The sequence below is a fragment of the Osmerus mordax genome, chromosome 8 (genome assembly GCF_038355195.1).
Source record: "Osmerus mordax isolate fOsmMor3 chromosome 8, fOsmMor3.pri, whole genome shotgun sequence".
Classification (NCBI taxonomy): domain Eukaryota; kingdom Metazoa; phylum Chordata; class Actinopteri; order Osmeriformes; family Osmeridae; genus Osmerus; species Osmerus mordax.
In genome coordinates, this window is record NC_090057.1 from 7,578,654 (window position 1) to 7,597,372 (window position 18,719).

Genomic DNA, 18,719 nt, shown 5'->3' on the forward strand with positions numbered 1-18,719 from the left:
CGACTCCAAGGAGAGGCAGGCACAGAAACTGAACAGGCAACTCTGAGGGACTTTGACGGGGGGGGGGGGGGGGGGGGATTGCAGAGGATTGTTCCTCTGCACTGCTTCAAGGAACTCAGAGACTGTTTTACACTCGAGAGAAACCGAGAGGAAAGGTCAGGGTTAGCACTGAAGGAGGAGGCACTCAGATTTGGGACAGGGAAGGGGAAAGAGGAGGCCACTTGTACTGTATTAAGATTGTAGTTTTATAACTGTAAACATATGATCTGAGAGATCATTTCACAGCATCTGCTGTGTTTGTGTATGCGAGTATGTGTGTGTGTGTGTGTGTGTGTGTGTGTGTGTGTGTGTGTGTGTGTGTGTGTGTGTAAGAGAGAGAGTGAGAGAGAGAGAGAGAGAGAGACAGAGAGACAGAGAGAGAGCGTTTGAGTCTCCTTATGAGATCATGAGGGGACACTTTTCCACGTAATCCGGAGATGAGTAGAGAAGACTTAAGCTGTTGTAGGGAGAGGAGTAGAGGTGTGTAGTAATGGAACGTGGATTGTTTTCATTCATACCCTGGCCAGGCACACAGCCAGGTAGGACCACACAGTCGCTGAGCCACCGGGCTGCTTCTGGAAATAAAGAGACTGTACTCTGAACGTGTCACCATCCATCTTGTCATTTGACAGGCTGATGGCCTCTGTACGTGTCACTGTCTATCTTTTAGTTTGATAGGCTGAAAGACTGTCGTGTATACGTGTCACAGCCCACCTTTGAATAGGCTGTACTCTAATGCTTGTCTACACTACTTGTCCTCTGCTTCAATCATCCTTTCTCATATTCCTTGTTGTTATACGTCTTTGTTTTATTCTTTTCTTTCTTTCTCTCTCTCTGACTCTCTCACTCTTACCCAGATCCCTGAGAATGCTGATTAGAATAAAGTATAGCCTGTTTTCCTGCTCTTTGTCCTTCAGCGGGCTAGTCAAGATGTCTCCTGTGTCCTTCAGTATGGTGAAGACCTGGCATGGTCAGTCCCTTGCATACACACAAGCACAAACAAGCACACATTTGTACAAACACACACATTCACACAAAGTCACAAATAGATACAGGACAGACACACATACACACAGAGACCTGGGTACTTACCTCCTTCCTCTCCATCCTTGGCACTGCTTCTTCTTCTGTGGTTTCACACTAAAATAAACCCTAAATATCCCCATAGGGTGATACGCCTCCTCCATGCTGCTCCTCCATGATTTATCTGGGTGTGTTTAGCGGTTGTGGGATGTCAGAAAAGGACCTTCAGTGGTCTGGGTGTTGAACATCAAGCCACAGAGAAAGCTTTAAGAGACACTGAGATGTTTTCTTTCCATATTTTGTAACTCCTTTCTCCACACAATGGTTTATTGGATATGTCTGCTTTTTAAATCAATAAATGATGCCCATTTATTTTTTGTTTGTGTAGCAACAATAATAAATACAATAACAATTGTCTGATTGCACTGTCAATGACTGAAACAGATGTGCATGATGATATTATTCTGTAACAAAATTAATAAACAGTGTGACATTCTGTGATAAGACAGTGAGGAATGTCATAAAAGTGTTAGAATGAAGATACATGTGTATTATATATAAGCATCTTGTATTGAAGGGGTTACTGGTAATGTGACACCTGTAGCAGTGGTCTAAGGAGGCTGGGATGCGAAGGAGATACATCTACGTCTGAGCGTCAGTATCTACCATATCTCCAGGGCGACAGCACATCTCTCAAGTTATCAAGTTTCAGCTACAGAGGATTTTGACTCTATAAGGTGGGAGTGCATAGTTTATTTTATAATACTTTTATTTTCTTGCTTATATTCTGAACCTATCTGCCTAGCACCTGTTCCATCCAAGTTTAAGATAAAGAGTCATTACTGTTCTGTTCTCTTAGTACAGATTTCAAGAAATTGGCATGAAATCCTGTGCAGATATGTCAAGATGAGGTCATCAATAATGATAGTCAGAACAGGCACACACAGCTCATTAATTAATTTGTTCATACATGTGTTAATTCTTTTTCATTTGTTATTTACTTCCTTTCTTAAAAATATATTTATACATGTAAAACTGCAGTACACATCCATAGTCATTTGGTATGAAAAAACGATCAATAAAATTCGAAATGATTAATAACAGTGTTTCGGTGGACAAGATCAGTGGTGTTTCAGTGAGTATTATTCCAAACAGTGAGTATAGTTCCTAACTGTGATTATTGTTCCTAACAGTGAGTATTATTCCAAACAGTGAGTATAGTTCCTAACAGTGATTATTGTTCCTAACAGTGAGTATAGTTCCTAACAGTGAGTATTATTCCTAACAGTGAGTATTATTCCTAACAGTGAGTCTTGTTCCTAACAGTGAGTATTATTCCTAACAGTGAGTATTATTCCTAACAGTGAGTATTGTTCCTAACAGTGAGTATTGTTCCTAACAGTTCGCTCTCCCCACTTCTGCAGCAGTGTCCCTGGTGTGAACATGGCCACCCTCCTGGTCCTGTTTCTCCTCCAGCTCCTCTCTGGTCCTGCCTTCTCTGTGAGTCCCACCCAAACACCACCACATAAACTCCAACACACATAGAGCATGGGCAAACCCCTTAGCCAACTTATTTTAGGGGAGAAACTAAATGTTCTCAATTTTTGTTTACTGAGTGATGCAGGAACAGAGTGGATTCCTGGTGGTTTCCCTGTGTGTGAGGCTTGCATAATGATGTGTGCGGGTTAGTGGTGTTGTGTTCCGGTGCTATTCTGGAAAATTGTGTGAGTGTCGTAGAGTACCATAGGTTAGTGGTGGCTGTGGTGCAGCTCTGTGTATTTCTAGAAAAAGACATATATACATACACATATCCATGAGAGTGATGTCCTTTTTCATAGAAGGTTCTACTGATGATGACTTGAGATGTATTGTTGGTTAACTTACTCTAAATCCCAAACATGTCAAGGTGAAAAGACTATGTTGTGTTCCAGCTGACAGCGCCCAGTCAGGACTACTGGGGAGAGTATGGCCCGTATGGAGCCTGCAGTCGCACCTGTGGCACTGGAGTGGCTGTGAGGACTAGAAAATGCAGCACAGCAAGGTAAGAGTGAGAGAGAGAGAGAGAGAGAGAAAGAGAGAGAAAGAGAGAGAGAGAGAGAGAGAGAGAGAGAGAGAGAGAGAGAGAGAGAGAGAGAGAGAGAAAATGTGGGTAAAGAGAAAGTGTGAGGTGCTTCTGTCAGTCAGTCTGTCTCTGAGCCTCCTCCATTATGCCCTCAGGACAGACGGAGGACACAACTGCGTGGGGTCTTCCAAGTCCTACCGCACCTGTAATCTGCAGGTATACAATCACACCCGTCCTCTAACTATAACTTGTCACATTGATGGATGTGTTGTGGAGTTGCACTGCTGTCTTCCCCCTGCAGGAGTGTCCTGCGGGATCCAAAGACTTCCGTGAGGAGCAGTGCTCCAAGTTTGACAGGTCCAACTTCCAGAGCAAAAGCTACAACTGGCTGCCCTACTATGGAGGTTCAACCACTGTTACATGTTGATACTCAGAATCACAACACACACACATGCAACTTCAATATCTGCATCCACATGAAAACAAACATTAACAACTCCCCCGTGCACATACACACACTCACAAGCACATATACACTCACAAGCACACAAAGCAATTACCACCACAATGCACATTGCCACACATGGACAAGCCAGGCACACAAGCACACATACTGTATACATCTGGTCAGTCCCTTGCACAGCCGCAGTTCCTGATGTGATGTGATTTTGCTGCTTAGCTGCCAACCCGTGTGAGCTGAACTGCGTCCCACGAGGACAGAACTTTTTCTACAGACACCGGCCCACCGTGGTGGACGGGACCCCCTGCTACGTGGGCCGCAGGGACATCTGTATAGAGGGGGTTTGCAGGGTAGGACATAACACCTCTCTGGGAACTGCTCTGTCTGTCCAAGCCAGTTACACTGACAATCAGATTGTTCTAGCTATGCGTTGTACTTAACATTTGGAGTGTTTTGGTTCGAGTTTGAAGGATTTCAATCTGTCGACATGGAGTACATTTGTCATGTCATCGAAAAACGTAATTCATCTGAATTGTGCTTTTAACAGGAGTGTGTGATTTACAGTGTAATCTGTCTGATTGATGTTAATCTTCACCTTCTTTCCTGCGCCAAAACCCCCTCCCCCCCAGGCGTTGAGCCATGGGGAAATTCTGGGGATGGACCAGGACACGTCCTCTCCCCAAGTACTGGCCCCCGCCCCCCGCCTCAGGGAGAGTCTCACCTACGCCTACACCTATGGCGTGTACTCCGAGTGCTCTGCCCCCTGCAATGGAGGTATGCAGATGCGCAGCGTGCAGTGTGTGGTCCAGGACTCCACAGCGCCCCATGCGGTGGACAACTCTTACTGCATCAACCAAGGTCTGCAGAGGCCAGCCAGCCAGCAGGCCTGCAACATGCACCCCTGTGCAGAGTACACAGTCTCCAGCTTCAGTGTGGTGGGTGCTAGGAGTCCAGACAGCACAGTAGCTACATGGAGGGAACAGCTTTACAAATGTGTCACAACCATAAGGTTGTCATGCTGTGTGTCTGCATATTACATACTTCAGAGGTGGTAGCCATTATGATATCACATCCTGTTATTGTTGGATGGTTTTCCTGTTCCACAAAGCATGTCTGACTTCCTGTTTCCTTTTGTCAGTGCTCGGTGACGTGTGGGGATGGGCAGCAGACCAGGGAGGTGTTCTGTGTCGGGCCAGCAGGAGAGCGCATCGGGGATCATGCCTGCCAGGGCCTGACACGCCCACCAACCGTCCAGGCCTGTCGCAAGCCGGCTTGCCAGACACACATCAGCTGGCACGTCACAGAATTTGGACTGGTGAGGGGCTGGAAAGACGGATGAACTGAGGTGTAAAAGGAGAGAGTGAGCTAGAAAAAGAGAATGAGAGTAAGAGAGTGATGGGAGACAGCAAAATAAGTTTACAATGTTTTTTCCTACTTCTTCCATTTAAATGAATTTTGTTCTCCTTTTCCCTCCTTCTCCTGTCTGCAGTGCTCTAGGAGCTGTGGTGGAGGGGTGCGGGAGAGGAGGGTGGCCTGTATGGACACAGACCTGAACCCCTATGGAGATGAGAGGTGTGGGCCCCAAGCCAGACCCCCCAGTGTGGACACCTGTAACACACAGGCCTGCCCTGGAGCTCAGGGTGGGTACACAGACCACCAGACCATGTGTGTGTTTGTGTGTGTGTGTGTGTGTGTGTGTGTGTTTGTGAAAGACAGAGAGAGATCTGTGACATAAAAATAATGTCTAAATGTAAATGTAAATATGTGTGTCTGAGACTGTGAAAGGGAGTATGTATGAGTATGTGTGAAAGAGTGTTCATGTGATTGTGTGTGAGAATGTGTGAATGTGAGCATGTCTGTTTTTGTGTGTCAATGAATGTGTTCTTGTTCCTGTCTACAGTGATACCCAGTGTGCAGGACCCAAGAGGACAACAGACCACCATGAGAGGATTTATGCCTTATGTCCCTGGGGAGCCATCCGGTATGTACGTCTGTGTATGTGTGTATGTCTGCAAGATGTTTGTCTCTCTGCAGGTAGGGACATGTAGATTTGTATGTATATGTAATTATATATACCAGTATATTCTTTAAGAGCAAGGTACAGGTAGAGATATGAATAGCTTTGAAAACAAGATGGCAAGAATGTAAAAAATGAGCATGTTATTTTACCCACCAGCCATCCCCTAAATGTATCAAAGTGTATAACTGTATGTGTCTGTCCTCAGACAGAAACAACACCTTTCTTTATATCTCACTTAACTCTGTATAGAACATCATACTTTACGTAAATGCTCGACCATCCACTATGAATAGACAAGCAGCCTATAGACAAGCCAAACATGTCTGACCACAGCTGACATGTCTTATTCCTAAAACACAGTTCTGCTAAAAATAACTGCACCATTTAGTCTGTTCATGTACAAAAATCAACAACAAAAAACACTCACAGAACCAAATGTTTTCTATTTCTGGATGGGTGAAAGTGTTGTTTGAACTGATGTCTGTGTTTGCTCTCTGTAGTCCACAGGCCACACGACAACACAGTCTACGACCCTTACACCACCTCTGTGGTTGGTCCTCACTGCTACCAATCATATTATGGCTGCTGCCCTGACGGCCACACCTCCGCCACTGGGCCAAGAGGGGAGGGCTGTCAACTGGATAACTGTCTCCAGTCCAGGCATGATCACATACTCCTTTCAGCACTTACACTTCCTGGATACTTACCACTTTGTTTGTTTTTTTCAGCTTTTACATTCAGGTCATGTGCTAGTGTTAGTCTGACCTCTGTGTTACTCCTGTGGTCCCCAGGTTTGGCTGCTGTCTGGATGGGGTGACTCCAGCTCAGGGTTTTGGAAGGGCAGGATGTCCGGAGTACCACACTCCTTCTGTGAGAGCAGCCCACCCCCCCATTACACCTCACACGTGGTTATAGATTAGTCACTGCTGTGTTTGGGGCTGTTGGTTTAGTCTTGTTTCACAAAATAGGCTTTTTTCAATAACAAAATGAAAGTACTGATTCCCTACACCTATGTGTGTCAATGTGTGTGTGTGTGTGTATCTCTCTCTTTCCCTGCAGGACCCCTCCCCTCCTGTCCAGTCTGGGGAGGTGTGTTCCATGCCACGCGATGAAGGCCCCTGTGACACCTGGAAGTCCCGATTCTACTACCACTCTGGAACCCGCAAATGCACCCAATTCTGGTATGGGGGTTGCCAGGGAAACCACAACAACTTTGCCTCCATGTCAGAGTGTCAGAGAAGGTGTGACGCTAGAGCCCCTGCTAGCCCCACACGTTCTGGGAGAGCACCGACCACCAGGAGGGGCCGGAGGGTGAGGGCCAACTAGGCCCGTCGCTGATATTGTAGAGAACATAGGATGAACCAGATGCAGATCCTAATTACAATGTACATTTCAGTGCCTGCCAGGCAAATTAAAAGACTGGCAGAAATCAAACTTAAAACCAGATATATTCACAACACAGAAGATTTTGAAAATGTCTCCACATTGACTTCTCCCCATATAAACAAATGCTGAAACATGTGTATGTGCCTTGTTTAATTGTTAATATAAATAAACCAAACTCAGTAACTAAATGTTATGTTTTATCTCGTTATTTGTGTACTTTGTTTTAGACTGACAACTTGTTTGTGACCGGTAAACTAAATGTTTAAAAGGGACCTTTATTTTGGACTGCATGCAAATGCTTTTAATATGAAATGTATGTTCACCTTTGCCACCGGAAAAACAATCTGCTCCTTCTCGCAAATTCCTGAATAACAGCTGCACTGCAATTGAGCTAGGAGGGCAATATTTACTATTAAGTAATTAAACGCGGAATTTGCGGATCTTCATCAAAGAAATAAGCTTAATTGGACACCCGAGAAAATGGTAAGGGCGAGCTCTTTACGGCGTCTTATAGACAAATTTGCTTAGGTCTCCGACTGCAAAGCTAGAAGCTAACGTTGCTAGTCAGCCATGTATTATGGATGTACTTAGCTAGGTAGTACTAGCACTAGTAGCTAACTGGCAAACTGGCTAACTGGCGAATTGTCTCCATACTAAAATGTTATCGTCTAAACGCACAGTAGTTGATCCTCAAACGATTAACTAGACAGCTTGATAGCTAGTTTAAGCTTGTATCCCTTATTTAACTTTACATTTTGGTGAACTTTTACTAACGATTCTTGTATTTCATGTTTTTCAGTCACACACAATCCTGCTCGTGCAGCCCACAAAGAGGCCAGAGGGTCGCACATACGCTGACTATGAGTCCGTGAACGAGTGCATGGAGGGTGGGTAGACAACACGGCTCAAGGACGTTTTGTGAACCGGGGCATGTTCAAACCACATTGAATTGTGCGCAATTTTTTTTTTCTTGGCCTAGACAAAGCTTCACAAAGTTTAGGTAGAGGGTGGAACAGTTTCCAGCAAGCTTGTACCCGAGTGCCCTCGCTGGAAGAAAGTTTTATACAGGGCTGAGTAAGCCCTTAATAAAGCGGCCAGATTCACTTTTGTCACCAACCCTTCAAGACAAATAATCATGTTACACTTGACCATCCAGACTATACATTGTCTCCAATAATACCCCATTCCTCTTTTCTGCAACATGGGATTTCCTGTACATTTAATGTAATGCTATAACATTACATAGCTAACCGCTGCCTTTGTATCCCCCTTGCTTCCTGTAGGAGTGTGTAAGATGTACGAGGAGCACCTGAAGAGAATGAACCCAAACAGCCCCTCCATCACCTATGACATCAGCCAGCTGTTTGACTTCATCGATGACTTGGCAGACCTGAGTTGTCTAGTGTAAGTACTAGACCTGTGACCAAGGCAATGCTTGGCCGGGTTCAGTCAGAGGAGCCCCTTTTGGATTGAGGTTACAATCAATAGATTGATAGTTACATATTGCAAAAGTAATGCTTTTTTATATTACATGCCAATCAGTTCAAAGTATAGGGCAAAACTTATGAGCTCAAAATGTTGAGAATAAGAAGTATTTATATTATAGTAATAAACAATATTAACATTACAATAATATGAAAATAAAAATGATATGTGATTGTTTGCCCTGCTACCCACCCAGTTACCGTGGAGACACTCAGACGTACCAACCGTACAACAAGGACTGGATCAAGGAGAAGATCTATGTGCTGCTGCGCAGGCAGGCCCAGCAGGCTGGGAAGTAAATGCTGCCCACTCTTCACAGATCCAGGATCAGTCACCCCTGTCCACATTCTGACTGTAACCGCTCAAAGGTAGAAGACCCACCTGATCTGAGACCTGTGCATAGAGGTGACTTGAGTCTGGAACCTTGGGGAGGGAAGGGCAGGGACTATTGAAAGGGAGGTTGCAGGCATCTGAGGCAGACACACCTGTGATTTTATTCCTTGTGGGGGATGCTTGATGGTGACTGAAGGACTTATTTATTGGTGAAGATTTGAAGAGGGATAAAGAAGCCAAAATGAGGCAAGCATTTTGTCAGAGCCCTTTTTTCATTTTGTTTAGTTTTTTGATAGAAAAGGGAGGGTTGTGGGTATGTTTTTTTTTTTCATAGCTACAAAATGTGTTTGCTTATTTTGAAACATGACAAATGTCCATTGACTGAAATTCCTGATTATTTATACGGATTTGAATTAAGTAATGTCAGTAGTTTTATTTTCCATTTTTGCACCACTGTAAACACTCTTTATTTGAGGGTTTTTGAAATGTTTTTTTTAAACTTTATACGGTTTTATTTCAATGTCTATTGTCCATTTTCCCCTTGATCCATCTGTATTTTATCTGATTTAAATAAAATGAAAACGATTGTTCGCTTATTGTCTTTGACTTTGCATTCTCAAACTAGCCTAATTTGTGTAGACAGATTACAATGGACGATTTTGCCAACTATTGCAGTAAAATTACAAATTATATAAAAATATAAAGGAAGCCTTATTGGTACAGTACTATAAGTATTTGTGTCTGATGACTTATGTAGCACACCGTTTTCTAACGGCACTTAGAACTGACGAGTATTCTGTCGTAGAGGAGTTTCAGTTTGTACAGCGTACTGTCGCTTTAAGTGTGGCTGGTTGCCCTGTTGTTGCTGTGCTGGAAACCCCGTACAGACTTTCTGAAGGGACCCAAGATGGCTGAATACTCAGAGGGGGGGTAGTTAGCAATTATCCAAGTACAACGCAGGAAATGAATGGTAAATAGTGTTGGAATGTGAAACGCAACATTGCGGAATTTATACAAGTATTGCGTATTCATCGGCTTAATTTTGGAATGCACGAATACCAGTAAATAGAGAGACTGGTCTCTCCACGGCCCCGAGCCAGAACATGGCGGAATACTTGGGCAAGAAATAGCAGCTAACGATAGCTGGCTGGGGTATTATTGATACTCACAATTACCAACATCGGGAGCAATGTTTAGTGACACTGATTGCTTTTCGGAAATGACAAATTATGGTGTTGTTGTATATGGTTTGTGATTTTGTTGCCGTTTATCAATAAGATGTTAAACGTAGGCAGTTAGCGGACTAGCTAGCTATCTTGCTAGGTGGCTAGGGCTAGCGTACTGTCTGTACTGTGCTGAAAGAGTACGATATAGCTGGCAAAACCAGTGATCCTAGCCAGGTTATCTCCCCTTGAATATTTCCCATTCAAAGTTTGTAGGAAACAGCATCCTTTTCATGATTGTGTTGTGTTGCAAGAGAATGTGTAGCTATTAGTTAGAAACCAAACTGACATAGAATTGTGTAACAGCCATCTGGCGCGTTGCCTCGGGTCTGCGCGAGACGAGGTTTTTACGAAGCTAGCGGGGATCATCATATAGTTGACCATAAGATAGAGAAGTTGATTATATTGACTGACAACGAGGGTCTCGTTGACCCCGACCCAATAGAACCACTATAGATTGGTAGAACAAGTAAACAAGACTTGGCGCGTTACCACTTGGGGTAAACAAAAGTTGTGAGAAAGCGGCAACGGCCACCTGCCAGGATGACGGACACCCGTCGCCGAGTCAAAGTTTATACCCTCAACGAGGACAGACAATGGGACGACCGTGGCACCGGACACGTCTCGTCGGGCTATGTAGAGAGGTTGAAAGGAATGTCTCTGCTTGTTCGAGCTGAGAGTGATGGTAAGTCTATACCCGAACAAATGTAGTCTAGAGCCTTTGCATGTCACTCCTTTGTTCACACCGAAACCGGTCACCACAACAATCAACCACATCGTGCCTCAGCCTGAAAATAAATCTCTTTAATAAATGGCTAGTTACACACCTTCACACCGACCTTGAAACAGTTACATGACAATGAAGACATGCATATTTTCTCCCCACTGGAATAACACCTTGACTATGCATAATCACGTCCATCCCTTCTAAGGACAATTGAGATGTGTAGCTTGCAAACAAGGCATACAAACCCCATCTTGGGTGCTTTTACTTCGCTTTTGCTTTGAACCCTTGTATGCTAGGATGTAGCTGCACCCCCAACTCAGTGTAGTGTCATTTTTGTATTTCAGGTTCCCTTCTGCTGGAGTCTAAAATCAACCCAAACACAGCCTACCAGAAACAGCAGGTTGGTGTAGCTTCATAGATTGAAAAACACACTCCTTGTCTCAGAGGAAATTAATGGTAAATAGTGTTAGAATGTGAAACTAACACTATTTAGTGTCTTTTGTTGCGTCAACATATTTTTTTCATATTTTATGATTATAATTACTGTGTGTTTTTGTTACCCCAGGACACGTTGATAGTGTGGTCGGAGGCTGAGAACTATGACCTTGCACTCAGTTTCCAGGAGAAGGCTGGGTGTGATGAGATCTGGGAGAAGATATGCCAGGTTGGTAGCTAACTGCAACCTGCTGCTTTGTGTCACCGTTTGTTTGTCACTCTAATATCTTAAATCTCTCATTCTTCTAATCTCTCCCTTTCTGGCGCTGTCCCTTTCTCTTATGTCAAATGAACCTTTTATAACATGTTTTGTGTGTCTCCTCTCTATTCCTGTTATTACCACCCCCCTCCCCCATGTCTACCCCTTCCCCCACATCTTACTTTCCCTTCTGTCGCACCCCCTCCTCCATCTCACCCCTCCCCCACCACCCTCCTCCCCTTCCCCATCTCTCTCCTCTCCATGCCTCCCACCCTCCCCCACCACCTACTCTTTCATCCCTCCCCCCCCGTCCCCCAGGTCCAAGGCAAGGACCCGTCGGTGGACATCACCCAGGAGCTGGTGGATGAGTCCGAGGAGGAGCGTTTTGATGACATGTCGTCCCCGGGCCTGGAGCTCCCGCCCTGCGAGCTGAGCCGCCTGGAGGACCTGGCGGAGATGGTGGCCTCCTCCCTGCCCTCGCCGCTGCGCCGCGAGAAGCTGGCGCTTGCCGTGGAGAACGAGGGCTACATCCGCAAGCTGCTGGAGCTGTTCCACGTGTGCGAGGACCTGGAGAACCGCGAGGGCCTCCACCACCTGTACGAGATCATCAAGGGCATCTTCCTCCTCAACCGCACTGCGCTCTTCGAGGTCATGTTCTCGGAGGAGTGCATCATGGACGTCATCGGCTGCCTGGAGTTCGACCCGGCCCTGCCGCAGCCCAGGCGCCACCGCGAGTTCCTCACCAAGACGGCCCGTTTCAAGGAGGTGATCCCCATCTCTGACCCGGAGCTGAGGCAGAAGATCCACCAGACATACCGGGTCCAGTACATCCAGGACATGGTGCTGCCCACGCCCTCTGTGTTTGAGGAGAACATGCTCTCCACTCTCCACTCCTTCATCTTCTTCAATAAGGTGGAGATCGTCAGCATGCTGCAGGTGAGACCAACACATTGTCACACTATCCCCTCCAGATAAGTGGTCATGCCTGTGTATATGTGTCCATGTTAGTGTGTGCATGCACTCTGGATGTGTGTGTGTGTGGTTACACCCCCTAAGTAAAATGTTGTTGTCTGTGAATCTGGCACTCTAAACATTGTAGGGGACATGCTCTTTGTAACTCATTAGCCTTGGGGCAGCTGGGAGTTTGTTGTTCTGTGTTCTGACTAGTTGTGCCGGTAAGTCCTGCTCGTGGTGAATGATTGGCTGGTTTTATGATCATGTGACCTTTTGTTTTTGCACTGTGTCAACTAGGCAATGTTTGTGTACCCAGTCTCCGTGGAAACCACGGAGTAGTGCTGTGTAAATTAGTTGTGAGAGTTGTGTTTGAAATATGTCGTCCCACTGATATTTACATGGAAATCAATCAACACAAGGCACAGTGGTAGTACAGAGTATAGAACACAACAAGGCATGGTGGGGTAGCAGGCTAGTACAGAGTGTAGAACACAACAAGGCATGGGGGGGTAGCAGGCTAGTACAGAGTGTAGAACACAACAAGGCATGGGGGGGTAGCAGGCTAGTACAGAGTGTAGAACACAACAAGGCATGGGGGGGTAGCAGGCTAGTACAGAGTGTAGAACACAACAAGGCATGGGGGGGTAGCAGGCTAGTACAGAGTGTAGAACACAACAAGGCATGGGGGGGTAGCAGGCTAGTACAGAGTGTAGAACACAACAAGGCATGGGGGGGTAGCAGGCTAGTACAGAGTATAGAACACAACAAGGCATGGTGGGGTAGCAGGCTAGTACAGAAGGCTGTGCTGATGATAGCTGGAAGGCAGTCGGTTCACTTACTGTAGCTAAATGTAGTTATATGCTGCAAGGCTTTTTGGAGAGAAATTACTAAATTGTAAAATGCCACCGTGAAAGAGAACCACGTCTCCACTCAGCTGACTAGCGGGGTGTGTTCTACGGTAGACCGCTCTCCCATCAGCTGACTGGGAAGGTCAGAGGGTCAGGAGGTTAGAGGTCGACCTCATCCTTCTGTATCTCGGGGGATCTGCTTCATGTTTGAAGTGACCCTTCTTTCCTCTCATCTTCTGCTCTTCTCCTCCCCGTGGCTGCCTCTCCTCCCCGTGGCTGCCTCTCCCCCCCGTGGCTGCCTCTCCTCCCCGTGGCTGCCTCTCCCCCCCGTGGCTGCCTCTCCTCCCCGTGGCTGCCTCAGGACGATGAGAAGTTCCTGACAGACCTCTTTGCACAGCTCACAGACGAGGCCACAGACGACGACAAAAGACACGAACTGGTACGCCCCACAACTCTGTAGTGACCTTTATTCTGAAATCCATTCAATTCAACCATGATTTTAACGCTTTATTTCCTGCAGTGACAGACTTTTAACCTGAAATGCAATAACTCATTGCCTAATCAGACCTATTTTTCCTCTGTCGCAAAGGTAAACTTTCTAAAGGAATTCTGCGCATTCTCCCAAACGTTACAACCTCAAAACAGAGACGCCTTCTTCAAGACGTTGTCAAACATGGGCATTCTCCCGGCTCTGGAAGTCATACTGGTGAGTGGCTGAGGAGAGGACAAACACGTCTTAGGAAGTTATCAATGTGATTTAAGGGAAGTGCTTGGTTTTGTCCTTTACACTTTGTTTATGTGTGTGTGTGTCAGGGGATGGATGACGTGCAGGTGCGTGGGGCAGCCACTGACATCTTCTCCTATCTGGTGGAGTATAATCCAGCAATGGTACGCGAGTTCGTCATGCAGGAATCCCAGCAGAACGACGACGTGAGTTCCCCCTGAGCTGCTGTTGATGGGCGGTGGTGTCCCTGGAGCGTCTGGCCTCATGCTGGTCTCAACCCCCCCCCCCCCCCCCCCCCGTCTGCTTCCCTTCTCCAGGACATCCTGCTCATCAACCTGATCATCGAGCACATGATCTGTGACACGGACCCGGAGCTGGGAGGAGCCGTGCAGCTGATGGGGCTGCTGAGGACCCTGGTAGACCCTGAGAACATGCTGGCCACCGCCAACGTCAGTGCCTTGACCTCTCACCTCTCTACCCTCTCTACTTGCTGTGCTGGTCACATGTGGCTGAGAGCCTGTTCCTATTGGACGGGAAGCCTAATCTTGACTTGTGGCCTGACTCCCTCTGCAGAAAACAGAGAAGACAGAGTTCCTCAGCTTCTTCTACAAGCACTGCATGCACGTCCTCTCTGCTCCCCTGCTGGCCAACACCACGGAGGAGAAGCCCAGCAAAGGTGTGTGTGTGTGTGTGTGTGTGAGAGGGAGAGAGAGGGAGAGAGAGAGAATTTCCCCGTCACACAGCGCAAACAAGATGAGGTGAGTCTGTGCCTTGTGTCTCCACACACAGTGATGGCCACCCCTCTCCCCCCAGATGATTTCCAGACCTCCCAGCTGCTGGCCCTGATCCTGGAGCTGCTGACCTTCTGCGTGGAGCACCACACGTACCACATCAAGAACTATATCATCAACAAGGACATCCTCAGGAGGGTCCTGGTTCTCACCGCCTCCCAGCATGCCTTCCTGGCTCTCTGTGAGTCCTGCTCCCCCCCCCCCCCCCCCCCCCCCCCCCCACACACACACACACATCCATAAACATAGAAACACATGCAGGCATAGTCTATGTCTTTTTCCATAGGCATAGACGACAGTATGTATTCTCCTTTCCCTCATCCTTTTTATCTCCCTCTCTCCATTCTTCTCCCTCTCATCCCCTCCCCCCTTCTCCTCCATCCCTTCCAGGCGCTTTGCGGTTCATGCGGAGGATTATCGGTCTGAAGGATGAGTTCTACAACCGCTACATCATGAGGAACTTCCTGTTTGAGCCCGTGGTCAAGGCCTTCCTCAACAACGGCTCACGCTACAACCTCATGAACTCCGCCATCATTGAGATGTTCGAGTATGTCCGTGTGGTGAGTACCGCCCTCCCCGACAGCCTCGTGGGGTCTGTGGAACCTCCTCTTTTGCTGAATAGGATGTCCACCTTCCTGTATTGGTCTGTCTCTGTAGTAAACAACCACATGGTAGAGACAGGAGTAATATACCTATTATGTAGGCGCTTTGTACTAAACAAGACTGGTACTGTTGCCTCCCTCCCCATCCTTTCTCTCTCTCCCTCCCCCTCTCCTCCATCCTCTCCCTCTGTCTCTCTCCCCTGCCGTCCTCCCCCTCTCTCCTGTCCTCCTTTCCTCCATCCCTCTCTGGCTCCCGTTTCTCCCAGGAGGATGTGAAGTCCTTAACAGCTCACATAGTAGAGAACTACTGGAAGCTTCTGGAGGATGTGAACTACGTCCAGACCTTCAAGGGGCTCAAGCTGCGCTACGAGCAGCAGAGGGAGAGGCAGGACAACCCCAAACTGGACAGGTGAGACGGAGGGAGGATGGTGGGAGAGAGGAGGGAGGGTGGGAGAGAGGGAGGGTGGGAGAGAGGAGGGAGAGAGGGAAGGAGGGTGGGAGAGAGGGAGGGAGGGTGGGAGAGAGGAGGGTGGGAGGGAGAGAGGGAGAGACAGATGGGTAGAGATAGAAAGGGATTGAGGGAGAGGCAAGACCAGCATTGGCTAACATTCCCTGTTAATAATCTTCTATGAGTCCCATTGGCTAACGTACCCTGTGTTTCCCCATGGCTCCTCCCAGCATGCGTTCCATCCTGAGGAACCACCGGTTCCGGCGTGATGCGCGGACGCTGGAGGACGAGGAGGAGATGTGGTTCAACACTGACGAGGAGGACCTGGAGGACGGCGAGGCCGTGGTGCCGCCCTCGGACAAGATGAAGAGCGAGGAAGACCTCATGGACCCCATCAGCAAGTTCATGGAGAGAAAGAAACGTAAGTACTGGTACTGGCGGTGGAGAGAAGGAGGGAGCAGAAGAGACTGATAGGAGACTGGTGTGATAGTTGGAATGATTTTATCTGAACAAAGCTTTTAGTTGCCCCCATGTTTAGGTTTTAAACCTAAAATTATCACGGAACCAAAAAAATATTGGACATTATATTATTGTACAGTTTCAGTCTGGACTGAGCAGTGTGACTGTGTCCTAACAACACCGCCTCCTCTTCTCTCTCTCAGTGAAGGAATCTGATGACAAGGAGGTTCTGGGGAAGTCTAGTCTGTCGGGTCGTCAGAGCCCTAGCTTAAAGCTTTCCTTCTCTGGATCCACCAAGACCAGCCTGTCCAGCCCACCCTCCTCCGCTGCACTGCATCCTGGCTCGCCGGGGTCACCAGGGTCCCCCGGCTCCGGAGCCAGGAACTCCCCGCCCAGCCCGCCCGTCACCATGAAGGTGGGTGTTACTACGGCAATGCCATATTTTTGTACATCTGGGGGGGGGGGGGGGCAACATTATGAACACTGTTGTGTTTGACTAGTAACAGACTAGCATCCTTGAGAAGAGGAGGTAAGGAAACAAGTTAGAAGTGTCTGTGTCCAAAATAAACAAGTATTGATTCTCCTGTCCTGTCTGTTTCCTGTCTGGCTCTCTGTCTGTGTCAGGTGGGGTTGGTGGACTACCCTGATGATGACGAGGAGGAGGAAGAGGACGCGGACAGTAAAGGAGAGACTCCACCCCTCTCCAAGAAGTCTAGGCTGAGCTCTTAGAGAGAACATTAGTGTTCCTCCCTCCCCCCTCCCCCTCTCTCTCTCTCTCTCTGGTGCTCCTTGGTCGCCAGACTCGTTCACCCGCCCACAGACTCAACACAGGAATGAACTAACTTGTAAACTAATGAATGATTTCCACCACCCCTCCCTCCGGGTTTAGGGAGGGGGGCGCGGGGATGCAATGAGGAGCAGACTGTTGTTTAGAAACAAGCCTCCTTGGACTATCCCATAATGCAAGTGCCAATCGGGAGGCGGAGCCGGGAACCACCCAATGAATGAAGGGAAGAGAGAGACAGGAAGGAGAAGAGAAGATGAGGAGTGTCACCGTCAGACTATAACAAGACTTGATTTGGAGACTTATAATTCAACAAAGCTAAGAACTGGGTAAAAGACCACACACACACACACACACACACACACACACACAGAGAGACTGAAACCCCAAAGAGCTTGCGTGCTCGTACCATGACCCACTGCCCCGCCCCCTACTCAGGGAAGGTCATTGCAGCGACCCCAAACGGGGCCGGCCAATCCAGACCCAGAACCACCACTCACACCCCCGCCCTCTTTACGACCCCCCCCCCAGCAGCCCTGTCCTGTTTCGTTTTCTCCCTCTGCTATATTCTTCTCCCTCGCTCCCTCCCCCTCTCTCTCTCTTCTTTCAGTTGTTTTTATGTTGTTTTTTAACGTTAGTTTCTAGGACCAGGCAGAAGACAGCGCGTTGCGGACCTGCCGTCGGTGTCGTTTGATGATGTCATCGGTGTTGTCGTTGTCGCTCAGCGGACTTTCTTCCTCTCGAGAGATAAAAAAAAAAAAAAGCCAGCAGTTATTTTTCTTTCTCTTTTTGATTCTCTTTTTTTTCTCACTCACTCACACTCTGTTTTTGTAAACAACAACAAAAGAGACCTGCCTTTAAATGTTCAGGACGTTTTCAGTCGCACTTGAACAGGTTTTTAAAGACCTCAGTAGCTGACCTAGTCTCACCCCTTTTTGCCCTTTGAAACTGCAGATTTTTTGGAAAAGAATTTGTTATCCCGTCTTGATTAAAGATTGAGTGGAATTCTAGATGTGATCGATTTTGTCATATCTTCTTTTTTCTTTTACATGAGTGTACACATAGTTGTTCAGAATACCTGGGACCATTAAAATGATATTTGCTGTAAGATGTCCGACAACTGTGTGCTGGTTATCTGCAGTGTGCTGTTGGTGTGCTACGTTGTGTTCCTCTTGTTTTCATGGTGATGTCAACACCACAGTTTCATGGTTTTAGGGTCATTCGAAACACCCTGTGGAATTCTGTTTGTGAATGGGAGCGTTTATACTTCATAAACCAATTTCTCTACAAATTGTGTTTTGAATGGATGAATAAGAAAGTTGTGCGAGGGGGGATGTGTCCAGTGAGGGTGCAGGTCACCAGTGTGTCCACAAGGTGGCACGCTCTTATCACACAAGTGAGGAGGACGTTTTCTACGGAATTAATAATCCAATCCAATAAAAAGCAGGATATTTAACTTATTTTTTAAATAACTTAATATTATGTATGAATACTCCTGTGCTTCCTCGTTCCTTGTGCTCCACAGGTCTCCCATGTATTTCACAGTTAGGCCAATGTGTCACACTGCCCAAATAATCACCCAAAAGAGTGTATAGGCATATAAGAACCAACAGTTTGATATTGTGAGGTACAGTAAAGACACTCAAAATAACTTTAG

At 47.0% G+C, this 18,719-nt stretch overlaps 3 protein-coding genes across 5 annotated transcripts; all 3 read left to right on the top strand.

The window, feature by feature from the left end:
- Positions 1-1,740: 1,740 nt before the first annotated feature.
- paplnb (papilin b, proteoglycan-like sulfated glycoprotein) lies at positions 1,741-7,178 on the top strand. The gene is made up of 13 exons (XM_067242072.1): positions 1,741-1,799; positions 2,487-2,562; positions 2,994-3,103; positions 3,280-3,340; positions 3,426-3,528; positions 3,804-3,934; positions 4,214-4,519; positions 4,723-4,899; positions 5,074-5,224; positions 5,485-5,565; positions 6,105-6,264; positions 6,396-6,474; positions 6,664-7,178. The coding sequence occupies exons 2-13, from the start codon at positions 2,506-2,508 to the stop codon at positions 6,928-6,930; spliced, it is 1,683 nt and encodes a 560-aa protein (XP_067098173.1). The 5' UTR covers positions 1,741-1,799; positions 2,487-2,505; the 3' UTR covers positions 6,931-7,178.
- A 158-nt stretch (positions 7,179-7,336) lies between these two features.
- Positions 7,337-9,401, top strand: erh (ERH mRNA splicing and mitosis factor). The gene is made up of 4 exons (XM_067242042.1): positions 7,337-7,473; positions 7,790-7,877; positions 8,274-8,394; positions 8,672-9,401. Exons 1-4 carry the CDS (start codon positions 7,471-7,473, stop codon positions 8,772-8,774), a joined length of 315 nt encoding a protein of 104 aa, XP_067098143.1. The 5' UTR covers positions 7,337-7,470; the 3' UTR covers positions 8,775-9,401.
- Positions 9,402-9,717: 316 nt separating this feature from the next.
- On the top strand, positions 9,718-18,079 carry smek1 (SMEK homolog 1, suppressor of mek1 (Dictyostelium)). 3 transcript variants are annotated; one of them, XM_067241934.1, is made up of 15 exons: positions 9,718-10,716; positions 11,103-11,158; positions 11,324-11,422; positions 11,771-12,388; positions 13,616-13,693; positions 13,844-13,960; positions 14,068-14,184; positions 14,296-14,427; positions 14,552-14,654; positions 14,768-14,950; positions 15,160-15,329; positions 15,638-15,780; positions 16,050-16,240; positions 16,482-16,693; positions 16,903-18,079. In XM_067241934.1, the coding sequence occupies exons 1-15, from the start codon at positions 10,575-10,577 to the stop codon at positions 17,005-17,007; spliced, it is 2,466 nt and encodes an 821-aa protein (XP_067098035.1). In that variant the 5' UTR covers positions 9,718-10,574; the 3' UTR covers positions 17,008-18,079. The 3 variants fall into 3 exon arrangements, with proteins under 3 accessions (XP_067098035.1, XP_067098036.1, XP_067098037.1); XM_067241935.1 differs by having other exon boundaries at positions 15,641-15,780; XM_067241936.1 differs by having other exon boundaries at positions 14,792-14,950.
- Positions 18,080-18,719: the final 640 nt, after the last annotated feature.